The sequence below is a fragment of the Lygodium microphyllum genome, chromosome 23, assembly GCF_053477565.2.
Source record: "Lygodium microphyllum isolate KBCC chromosome 23, Lygodium_microphyllum_v1.1.10, whole genome shotgun sequence".
Taxonomy (NCBI): domain Eukaryota; kingdom Viridiplantae; phylum Streptophyta; class Polypodiopsida; order Schizaeales; family Lygodiaceae; genus Lygodium; species Lygodium microphyllum.
In genome coordinates, this window is record NC_141157.1 from 58,107,679 (window position 1) to 58,120,411 (window position 12,733).

At 41.7% G+C, this 12,733-nt stretch overlaps 1 protein-coding gene across 5 annotated transcripts in view; it reads right to left on the bottom strand.

The window, feature by feature from the left end:
* The window catches only part of LOC148016222 (uncharacterized), a 29,445-nt gene extending 18,708 nt beyond the window's left edge, over positions 1–10,737 (bottom strand). For 3 of the 5 annotated variants that reach the window (XR_015688141.1, XR_015688142.1, XM_087664457.1), the window contains exons 1-2: positions 9,348–10,732; positions 9,052–9,193 (exon numbers count right to left, since the gene is read on the bottom strand). Coding sequence is in view for 2 of the 5 variants with exons in the window: in XM_087664457.1 (XP_087520583.1) it covers positions 9,052–9,193; positions 9,348–9,925 (720 nt within the window). In the remaining 3 variants the exon portion in view is untranslated. Of the gene's footprint in view, positions 1–9,051; positions 9,194–9,347 lie in introns of all 5 variants that reach the window. The other 2 variants (XR_015688143.1, XM_087664456.1) reach the window with 2 other exon arrangements.
* Between the last annotated feature and the right edge of the window lie 1,996 nt (positions 10,738–12,733).

A 12,733-nucleotide genomic window follows, 5' to 3' on the forward strand; every position in this document is an offset into this window, starting at 1 on the left:
TAGGTGGTCTTAATTGGTCTCGAGGAGTTGAGCACATGCCCCCTAGGAGGCACAAATAACTGTATTACCATGAGAGAGACCAGTCTTTTCAATTAAAAATTTTGCAATGTCTGACTAAGGATGACTTTGTACACATAACACCTGCAAAAGGGCCAACCTCAAGGCTTTCATATGCAAATTAACATCCAACAAGGCCGCTCCCCCCATTCGTTTAGGCGTAGTCACATGCTACCACAAAATCCAAACCCGGCCCAACCGATTCCCCTTCTTTTTCCACAACATAAACCTAATAGGCTGAACAAGTTCCAAAAGGGACTTCTTAGTCCAGGGAAGGAGTGGCAAAAAGAAAGATATCATACTGATCATAATACTTTCAGCAACTTTCAGTCTGACACGTAAAGGCCAGCCTTGAGATTTCCAGTACATGAACCTGTCATGAATCCAAGAGGCCATCCAATCCAGTAAGGCCCAAGTTGCTACCTCCACCCCAAAATAGGATATTCCAAGTGTCTGGTTATATTTCCCTTTGGGATCACAATTCCATGCCAGCCCAAGGCCTGCAGATCAGTCTCCGTACAGGAGAGAAGTGTAGATTTCTGTGTATGAATATGAAGACCAGATGCCAAAGCAAAAAGATTCCATGCCACCATTGCCCGATTAGCATTAGTGCAATCAGCCTTAAGAAACATAAAAGAATCATCTGCCAAAGATTGACCCACAAGTTGAGTACCACTGGGAAGAGTCAAGCCAACTATCTCGCCTTGATCAGCCAACTTGTCCAACAATGAGAGCATCGGGTGAGTGACCAAAGCAAACAGCAAAGGGCTGAGAGGATAGCTTTGCCTCGGAGATCGAGATAAGGCAATTTCTTCCATGATCCCTCCATTAAGAGCAATACGAGCTATAGCTCCCTCAACAATAGTGTCAACAAGAGAAACCATGTGAGGGTCAAATCCCATTGTAGACAATAATTGCCGCAAAAAAGGCCAGCTAACATGATCAAATGCCTTCTCAATATCGAGCTAAAGCATTACCACTTGCTGTCCTCCTGAAGCTTTAGCATAGTCAATTCCCAGTTGAACATTCAAGATGTTATGCATGATATTCCGACCTTTAATGAAACCATATTGACGTGGATGAACCACGTGCGGAAAAACTTTCTGCAATCTATTCGCAATGATTTTGGAGAAGATTTTATATAACGAACCCATAACGGAAATAGGTCTCCATTGTTTCAAAGAGGTAGGGGAGGGAACCTTGGGCAACAACCGAATGACAGCAATCTTCCAATCAAATGGCATGGTACTAGAGTTCCACACTTACTGGCACAAGCGAGTCAATGGGTCTTTAAGCTGCTGCACATTAGCTGAAAACAGCTCAATAGAAAGCCCATCCCAGCCAGGGCTTTTTCTTCGGGGTAGATGGGATAGCACTTCTTCCACTTCATCTTTTGAAATATCCGCCTCCATTAGGTCCACCCATTCTGGTTTGACCTGGTTGCTTACCAACTCGCAAATATAGCGGCAAGCAAAGAGGATAGCATCAGAAAAATTCTCTTGCGGTCCGAAAAAGAACTTATAAAAGTCGACACACATACGAATGATGGCGGCCGGATCCATCACCATAACACCTTGTTCATCCATTAAGCGCACAATATTTTCCCTAGCATATTTCTGGTGCAGGCGAGCAAAGAATTGATGGGATTGGCAATTATTATCGTATAAAGCTTCTACTCTGGCCAACAGTTTGTATTTTGCATATTCCTGTTCTTGAAGAGAATGAACCCTGCCTTTCAACCATTCAACGCATGTGATCAATTCATCATTAGAATCCCCTGATTGACTTAAAGACAAGGAGTGGGCCAATAAATATTGGGCATCCGCAATTCAACTCATAAGAGGAAGCCTACTGAATGCCATACTGACGGGATAATTATCAGGCATTGTCCCTAAAAACAACCCGTGCATCCCTCCCTCCAGATAGGAACTTCAAGCAAAAGAAAGCGATCAGTTGCTGAACATATTCCAAAAACTGATTCTGTTGTGCAGAAAAGATTAATTAAAACGAAGTGGCAATCGAGCAAGAAGAGCCTTAAATACATGAACAGGTCTATGGGTCATTTCCAAGACCAAAGGGTAGTGATCTGATAAGACATACTGTCATTCCACCCACATGTCAATAACTGCAAGAAGAAAGGAATCACTGTGATAAATATATATCCGATCCACTCTGGCCTAGGTGTTAGGATGTTGCAAAGATCAATAGGTATAACCAGATTGTGATGGATGCATCCAAGACCACATGTCCTACTTCAAAGATCCAACTGCAAGGGCATCCCAAGCCTGTCGCTCAGGACCATCCATAACCGAGTGTGAGAAGTAGCCGGATCCCTGGATAGACATGCATTAAAGTCGCCCATGACAAAACCTTAGCGAGCCATGGAAAGGCAGTGCAGGTCATCCCAAAGTTGATTACGCTCCCTTACCGTGGAAGGAGCATACACACCCATCACCCACAAAACCTCTCCCTCATACAATATCTCCAGAATTACAAATTGACCTCGAGAATCTTGAGGAACCAGCGATGGCTATAGGCAAGATTTGACAACCAACATAACTCCAAATTTATATGGAGCTCGACCACTGAAAAAAACAACATAATCCTTATAAACGTAGAAGGATCCAACCAAAGCATAATGCTTATGCTCCACCGCACAAAATACATCCCACTTTCCAGCAAACACAACTTTCCACAACCGATACTGCTTACTACGCGAAGAGATACCTTTCACATTCCACAAAGCAATTCTCATAATAAATCAGAAATGAGAAAACTATTGAGCCACCGCTTTTCTTTTCCCTTTTACATCTATAGCTTTGGCTGCTTGGAATCTTTCCATCTCGTTTCGGATTACATCTACAAGGTCCGCCCTTTGCAAACCAACAATTGAAGCACGAGAAGAAAACTGTTGTTGCTGTGAACAAAAAACATCCCTAGGAGGCATAAGCCTCCCTTGCATATCAAAGCGCAAAGCAAAATTGAAATTCCTTTTATTATCCCCAGTCGGAGCACGTGAAGATTGAGGGTTCATATAAAACCCCCTACCTCTATGTTGAAAGGTCTGAGTGATAGGATGTGGCGATGGATAGGCACGAGCCGAACGAGATGCTTGTCTTGCATTACGTCTAACCACCGATACCCAAGAATCTTCCCGAGAAGACACATTCCGGTCAACTAGAAGGGAAGTATGCTCAGGGCCCACTTGAAGAACCTCCTTTTTACCTTCATCACAACCATGTTGGGGAGGCATCTCAGGATCAGCTTGAAGCTGCTGATGTATGTGGGAAGGATGGTGATCTTGCATATCCATGTCTGAATCTATAGATCGTTGCAAAACCTCTGGATTTTTGTCACATTCCGAAATAAAATGGCCCGATTGGCCGCATCGGAAACAGTGTCCTGCAAAAGTATCCCATTTCAACTCATAAACCAAGGTTTGCAGTCCTAAAACCTGAAAATGAATTTTGATCGGGCGAGGTTTTCCTGTGTCCCAAAGCATGCATGCTCTATTCCGATTGCGAGAAGCCAGGCGAGACTCTACTGACACGCCGCCTAAGGTTCTCAAGACCAAAGAGAGGAGTCTCCAAAGATGCGCAAGGAAATCAACCACCTCCACCCAAATAGGGCATGCTTGCCTCAACACCTCCTAAAACTCGGCCATGGGCCTCCAAGGGACCATGTAAACCAGTTGCCCATCCAAAAACAAAGGGATGCGCTGCATGATGAATGACCGCACTTCCGAGGAGTGAAAAAGCACCTCAGAAAACCCCTTGGGACCATTATAAATCTCTTCAACAAGAGGGGCCTGCACATGCTCTGGAACATCTTCTTGGCACTGTTGAACATTTACAAGCATAGATAGCAACCAGATACAAATCCTTGTGATCAAGGGAGTCCTTCCTATAAAATAAAAGATGGCTGCCCTCTCATGGAAGGCAGCAATCTGTTGTGGATCCAGTTCCGTTCCCATAACTACATCTACATGATCCCCTTCCGGAAAAGAGTTAGCTTTACTCTCATTAGCATGAACATAATCGAACATAAGATGATTGGCAGTGGCCAGCATGAACTAAAGAGACCCATCAGCCTGGACCTCTGACTGAGGCAAATTTAGGGGGCATAATAGCGGATCTTCAACCGACATCTTCTGACATTTACCTGTCTCATCTCCTTCTGCCAACTGACCAAAATCCTCTGCCAATGAATAACTATTTGAATCCGGTAGAAGTTGGTCATTTCCATTCCCTAAATGCTGGTCGAGAAAGGCCACATCGATACCATTTGTCTCCTGCAGATTCTCCATCACTGATCTAGATGCTGAGCATGAACTGCTTTATCTCCCTTATTGTAGGCTTGAAGACCACAAGTGTGTGTGTGTGTGCCTCTCTCTCTCTCTCTCTCTCTCTCTCTCTCTCTCTCTCTCTCTCTCTCCATCGAGTTCCATCCACCATAATCTAATGGCCATGCACGTGAGCTCCATACCCAACATGCGCACTATTTCCATCCTAGACAACCACTACCTACAACTCTTCAGCCTATTGACTGCCCAAAAACCTGCATTTTGATCAATTGTACATGTGTTTTGATGTGGGCACCAGTTCCTAAGCTACATTCACTACATTTAATACATTACTTGCTTATGTTCAACTCCCAACATTTACATTTTCAAGCTTTGCCTCATTTGCTGGCAGGGCAATAGTATTTCTAGCTGATTTTATTGTCTTTGCTCCTTTTTTAGATGGAGCCTGGTTTTAACTCGTTTTTATCTGCCTAACCTGGTATTTGCAGCAATTATTTTGTGAGTAGCTTCTCTCTACAATGCTTGTGAACTATTGCGAAGTGCAGTCCATGCTATGTTTTGGTTTTACTCTCTCTATACATCTCTTCTTTTCTTCATCTTCACTTTTTATCCTCTCCAATGGCACTTCCTTGTTGTGCTACTAATAAGCTTCATGGTCTTGATTATCTAGCCTAGAGTGCCGTCATGAAACCTTGGTTTGTGCAAAATCACCTGTGGTATGTGGTTTCAAGAGCTATTATGCATCCCAAGATGCCAAATCCTATTTTTCCAGATTGGGACCATGACAACATCGAGGAAGCAGTTCTTCTTGTTAGGTTAATGGCCCTTCATTACGCTTCCCATGTATATATTTACTTTTACATGTGCGCACCCTTACGGGTGTAAGTGTACCATACCTTAAGTACAAATACATTCTTTTATTCTTTGTGTGCCACACTAGTACACATCCTACTCACGTTTTTACTCGATGCACTCTCTACTGCTGCACACACTGCACTCCTGCTGCCACACACACTGCACTCATGCCGCACACACCCCCTTCAAAATGGTATCAGAGCTTCGGTCAAGGCATGCGTGCTTCCCAAAGTCCATGCGAGTCAGATCCAAATCATTCGGCGCGAGAAAATCAGGTCGTTACTTTCAAGGTCATGTGTGTACTGGACTGTCAGTAAACAGGCTGGAAACCTTAAATCTGGTATGGGCACAGGCCATTTTTGCTCAGGCGCGCAGTTACAAGTCGTTTTTTGCTCAAGCAGACACGTACAAGTCGTTTTTGCTCAAACAGACAGTCTGAAACCCTAAAATCAGACTGAGACAGCTAGCAGCACCTTCTGGAACAATGCAACAACTATCAGGCCCTACTATGGTGACGTAGCAGTCCTATCAGTTCTGGCCTGACATTCATTAAATCTAGAGCACTCTCTGGACACTGCAGCAGTCAGCCCTTTTGGGATTTTCTTTGATTTTGCATAGCAAATGCTTGTGCAATGACATTCGACCCAAATCTTGCAAACATTGTACACATTGGCTTTGGAACATTTTGGGCTTTTAAGTATCAATGAAATTTTGCTCAGCTGAGTTGAATTCACTAACATTGGTGCATGTCTAGACCCAAGAAATTCCGGGCTTTTGCAGAATTTGTTAAATTTCTGCAACATTTGCCCTTGTTTGGCACTCGGGAACCTATATTAATACAATTGAGGCAGATTTGTCGGACAAATTTTGGGATTATTCACATCGATGATGTATTTTGCGCTAATTCATGCTTTGCAATGAAATAACAACAAAATTCATTGTTGGGTGGGAGTAATTCTTACTTGGGATATATCAAATGTTGTCAAAAGGCAGCTTCCTTTCGTACATGTCTTGCTGAATGCTCATTGTGCAGGGAAACAGTGGTATATACAGGGGTTGTTGCATATGGGCATTATGGTGATGTATTATTGAAGTGGGAGTTGTCTTTTATGCATACTTATCACATTTTGTGCATGTATATGCTGTAATCAGCCTATTTGGACTGAAATTGCAGCAAATCTACTTCTTGAGCACCTTTGGAAGTGCATTTTGTGTAGTTGTTATATTCAACAACCTTGCTATTGGCTGACAGCATTCAACACTTTATTGCTGAAAAAGGCTGGCAGTGCATCCACTTCTAACACAAATAATATTTTCAAGATTCAGAAATTTGATGGCAGCGGCTTTGATCTTTGGAAAGATCGTATGCAAGGTATCCTGTTTCTGAAGGATTGTGATAATGATTTGAAACAAGAAAAACCCGTTGCTTTGTTATATGAGAAATGGACTAAGATTAAGAAGAAGGCTATTGCTTACATCAAGATGGCAGTCGCAAAGGATATCTTGGTTGATATCAAGGGACTCTCCACTACACTTGAAGTTTAGGTGATATGCGAATACAACTCCTATCGATCAAGTCCATCTCATGCGGAAGTTGGTTAACTTGGAGCTTGATGAGTCCAAGCCTACCTCTCAGAGCATTTGAATGCATTTACTTAGGATTTTGAGTCAATTTTACAGGATGCAGACTTTCTGCCTTTCAATCCCAAGTTGAAGGCTATCTTCTTGTTCATGACTTTACCAGATTCATCGGAAGTATTGGTTGTCCCTTTGAGCAACAACCCCAACTTAACTTATGATGGTGTACGTGTTCTATTCTCAATGAGGAGATTAGACACAAGGCGATTGGGGGTAGCACTGGATCAGCCTATAAAGTAAGAGAAAGTACTGAAAAGAAGTCAAATGTTACAAATAAACATAAAAATCGCACCAAAAAGCAAGGAAAAGCAACAAGAAAAGAAACAAGAATGTAAAAAGTAAATAAACGCAAAACACAAAAAAAAAATGAGAAATATAGCAACTCTACCCCTAAAGAAACAGAGAAGGCAGATGTGGCATCTAGAGCTATCATTGAAGAGATAGAATAAAATAAAGATACTGCAAATTTGTTGATTATATCACTAAAAGGATATGATACATACCTTGTTGTCTGCTCATGATGGTTTGTCACAATCATGGATTGTTGGCAGTGGTGCTTTGTTTCATGTAACTCCATCTTTGGAGTTTTTCCCTTCTTATGCAGCAAGTCACCTTGGGAAAGTTTACCTAGGGAATAACTATGCATGTGACATAGAAGGAGTTGGTACTATACACCTGGCTCTTGAAAACAGCCAAGAATTGATTCTTCATGATGTTAGATATACACCTAGAATCAAGAAGAGTTTGATTTCAGCTGGACAATTAGACAACAAGGATTACTTCACTACTTTTAGTGGTGGAATGTGGAAGGTGCAGAAAGGATCCATGCTTATCACTAGAAACAATAAAAAAGAAACTTTGTATTATCTACACTCCAAGGCACTTCCTAGAAAGTTTATTGCAATTGCAGAAGTGCCATCACACATGGAGCTATGGCACAAGCGTCTTGGACACATGAGCCAAAAGGATTTACAGGTACTCTCTTCACATGAAATAGTTGATGTGAAAGATTTAGAGCTTGACTTTTGTGATGGCTGTATTTTGGGAAAACATGTAAAGAGTTCATACTCTCATGGAGTCCCTAAAAAGATGTGTGTTTTGGATTTAGTCCATTCTAATGTATATACCATACGAATAAAAACTCATAGTGGGTTTCATTATTTCATGTCTTTTATTAATGACCACTCTAAAAAGCTATGGGTTTACCTGCTTAAGCAGAAAAGTGAGGCATTTGACGTTTTTAAAAGGTTTTATGCATTCGTTAGCACTCAAAAGGGTTTAAAACTAAATCATAAGAATAGATAATGGAGGAGAGTATATATCAAAAGAATTCAATCAATTTTGTTATGTAAAGGAGATTAAACAGGAGCTTACTGCCCCATATAATCCGTCATCTAATGGTGTGGCTGAGCGGATGAATCGCACTTTATGTGAGAAGATTCGGTGCATGCTGTCCACAGCTAATCTCTCGCAATCGTTTTGGAGGGAACCACTTAAAACAGTACTACATATTTGGAACCAATCTCCACATTGGTACTTGATAGTAGCATCCCTCAAGAGGTTTGGTCTGACGCACCTACTTCATATGACCACTTACGGGTCTTTGGTTGTGAATGTTATGCACATGTACCTATTGATAGCAAAACCAAACTTGACATGAAATCCATCAAAGGGCATCTTCATGGGTTATGGAGATAAAGGTGAAATGGATTATGGAGTTTGGATTCCAAGCACAAAAAAGCTAATTCGCAGCCACCTTCTCAAGTTCAACACTCGCTCTATCCTCAAGCATTGTATGGGCAACAAACCACCATGCATGGTCCTGAGACACCCAGATCTAGCAAGCAGTCAACCTTTTGCTCATTTGATTGTGATTTATTGGCAAAAACTATATGCCAACCTACAAAGGTCAATTTCATTTTGTCATTATAAATAACACACTCCCTCCCACTTCTATAGTTCGGCTTACAAAACTTAGTCAAAATCAAAACCCCAGTTTTCCTTGTTCAGTCTTGATCTCTTCTCTTTTTTCCCTTCCATGTGCTCTTGTTTGACATGCAAAGTTGAGAGCAATCGCCAATCCTTCACAAATTGGTGAGATAGAAAGTTAAGTGCCCTTAACAAGTACACACTTGAGGTGTCACTTCATTGACTGATAAGTTTGCATCAGAGACATGCATAATAAGCTAATGGAATACCTGACAGGCAATAATCTCAAATGTCTCCGAGGCTTTATCTTTATTTGCTTCGATTTCTTCTTTCTCTCTTAAAGCAGCCTCTCTGGTTTCTCGCATATCAAGTAGAGACTTTTCCAAATCCTTCTGCATTTGGAGAAACATACTGCAAGTGCAAAAAGGAATTTAGTAAAAGAAGGGGAAAGTTTAACTCATCAATCTTCTTACTGCGAATGCAAACAGTGACACTCTTCCAGACCCATGCCCAAAGGATAATAGATTAATATCAAATCTAGGTGGCTTCTAGTTATGCAACTTACCTCTGATTCTTCTGCAGTGTCTCATCAAGCTTGCTCCACATAAGCATAAAGCTTGATTTTATTTCCTGAAGGGACAGTGCAGCTGCAGGTCCCTCCACATGCACTCTTGAAAATGTCAATTCCTTTTCAGAAGCATCTGATGATTGTGAGATATTTTCAGGGGGCCTGAAAACCTTTCCATGATTTTTGGCTTGGCCATAATGCACATGAGGTGGTACAATAGCACCTCTCTGCATAGGCCTAATATACTGTGACCAAGGAAACTCACACAGAGCACCCATTCTAGAACTCTGTTCAGCCAAAGACATGTTTGTAGTATCTTCATGTTCTTGTTTTACAGGCTGCAGTTGCATCGATGTGGGAATGTGTAGTAAAGGGGGTAAAGCATGTCCCTGCCTAGGCTCCTGACCCGAGGGATGTGATGGACTCCAATGCTTATGTCCATAAAGATGCCGCTCCTGGGATAAAGGGGGTAAAGCACCCCTCTGCCGGGGCGTCCAGTTTGAGCCATTGCTTCCTTTACCAGATTGTTGCAAATGACCAGTGATCTGTCCCTTGATAGGCCGTTTATTATACATTATCCTTGTAGGACGATACCTGCACCTTCAAAACCCCCGGGTTTCATGAATCACAGAGATTTGGCTGTGCTCCGAAAGAACAAGGCTCAGACAAAGCCTGCAAGAGGTGCATTGAAGCAAGTAATACTTTCTATTCCTGCAGAGTTGGGAGTCAAAAGACTGCTGCTTAACAAAACCATGCAAGAGGTCCAATCTGAAACATAAAATCCTTATCCTAGATATCGGTATTGCTGTTGGTGGACAACAAACGCTAGGGATGCTGTGCAGCCTCGTTATTGACTGTTGCGGTTCGAAATTCGATGAACCCCTCTTGAGACGTGGAGGTTATGAGCCACGAATGTTAAGCTAACGCTTCGTATGTGACATCCTTTGACGCAGATCACATCATTGAACTGAACTTTCTCTCATCATTGAACAAGCTTTGATTCGAACCAATGAAGGTCAAGTCTTGTTATTATGGACTGCCTTCGCTGTTGGCCGAAGGCTGGCTGGTGGAAGGGAAACCCTAGTGGTGCTGTGCAGCCTCGTGATTGACTGTTGTGCTTCGGAATTCGATGGATCCCTGTCGAGACATGGAGTATCTGAACCATAAATGCTGCGCTAGGACTGTGTTTGCGACATCCTTCGACGCAGATGAAAGCGTTGAACCGAGAGTTGTCGCATCATCGAACTGAGCTTTGATTCGAATGCATGGAGGACACGTCTTGTTGTGTCGGACTGCCTTGGCTGCTGGCCGAAGGCTGGTTATCGGAAACATTTGAAGAGGGGCGCCATTGGGTGTGTCTTATCATCTTGGAGATCCCCTTGTACGCATACAGCATGCACACCTCCACATGTGAACGCACGCTTCTACTTTCTAAACGGCCAAACAATGCAAGGTGGCGCATGAGTTTCCACTAACATCACACATGAACAAATCGGCACAAGCGTTACTTATAGATCGAGCTCACACACCTGCAATACTCAAGTCACACCCAACACAACCGAGCTACAAACCCATTCGCATTTTCCACTAACATTGACCTCTAATAGCAACGTGTAGGCCTACCGGTATCAAGGATGTGTGAGTTTCATGAGATCTTGAGTTCAAACCCCAGGGGCAATTGGCCTACCATATGGGGTGTTTCACAATGCCCTTTAAATGATATCATAATGCTTTAATTTTTCTTTTTCTTTTAAGGTTGACTTCTATAAGAGAGACAGAGACAGAGACAGAGAGAATTACCAAATGCCAATGAAACTTGGGAAGCAAGGAACAAACTTCTCTTCCAATGAGATTGATCAGCTAGAGTAAAATCATGTATAAAGCATTGAATGATGGTGTATTGCTAGTATGGTAGGTAAGCAAGGAACTAACTTCTATTCCAAGCAGCTAGACAAGAAAACAGCTGGAATAAATTCATGTATAAATCATAGAATAATTGGTGAATTGCTTGTCTGGTACGTAAAATAGATTAGGAAGACTTGGCCAAGCTAAACACCCTTTTCAATTGATCGATGTCTCATTAACGTATGAAAATATTATTTATTATATTAATATATTTTTGCATGTAAAATTACTAAATGGCTCCCATTTTAGGGACCATTAGTCCTTTGTATTAACTTTGCTCATACAAGCATGGTACCATACTTGTTAAGGTGCATCCTAATTGGATTGCTCCAAGTTAACTACATTCTACTAGGACACATTTGAGTGAAAATGCATACTTCCTCTAAAGAAAATTTGAGGGCATGACTATGGAAGAATGGAGGCTAAAGTCCTTACGAGAGTAGTTAGTAAAAGTCATGTTCCGACATGGATTGCTTATCCACATCTGTAAATATATATGATAGTAAGGGTCTAGTCATCTATTTGAAACATAGATAGTGTCACCTTGGAGGAGAGAGTTTATAATTTTTCATGTGTTCTTATAGCCTACGGACAATGTGCCATCTATCTCTAGTCCCTAGGAAGACTTTCCAATCTATCCATGGAAAGGTCAAGAGTGTCTCCTCATATGATATGTGTTTATAGGAGACATGGAAGCATGTGCCTAACAAACTCCAATTAGCTTTCTAGTTAAATCATTACAAACCATTTTATTGCTTCTCCTTGCATTAAGGTAGGTTTGTCCCCATTCTCTATTCCCCCCCCCCCCCCCAAACGTAGGTAGGATATTTCATAAAGTGTGTTCCTTTTATTTGTTGTAGGATTCAACAAAGAATTGGAAAAATGATTCCTCAATATGATTCACTTGATAAAGGGGGAAGTTTTAAGAATAGACCAATGCTCAAAATCTCACAAAGATAGATTTAATGTGGGACAAAATTTGGTTTACCTTGATCACTTTGTCGACTCAGCAATGGTTCTTGAACAGGTTTGATGAGGCATATGCGGTGGTTGATGGGACACTAGAACCAAGAGAGGCCATATATCTTAGTCAACACTTATCTTCAATGATGGGTATCCATTTCAAAGGGTGAATATGCAAGCAAATAAGGAAAGAGTACCTTCATTGTTATGGTGAAGCCCATGTTCTACCATTGTAGGGATAGTAGGAGGGATATGAATCCACCAAAGAATATGGTTTGTACAAGAATTGAACTAGGAATCCAAGTGTGGTCCTGGTATACTTGTAAGAAATAGGGTCCTAAGCGTAATAAGCAATTGACTTCAGTAGGGGACCAATAAATGTAGGTGTGGCTGTACTAGTGCAACTTGGAGCTACAAGAAAAGGTACCATGGCATTGGTTGGTCACAATACAAATGGGTTTTCCCTAAAAGAGTTGAGTTTGTGACGAAATCAAAGGTAAACTTAGCACAGGCCT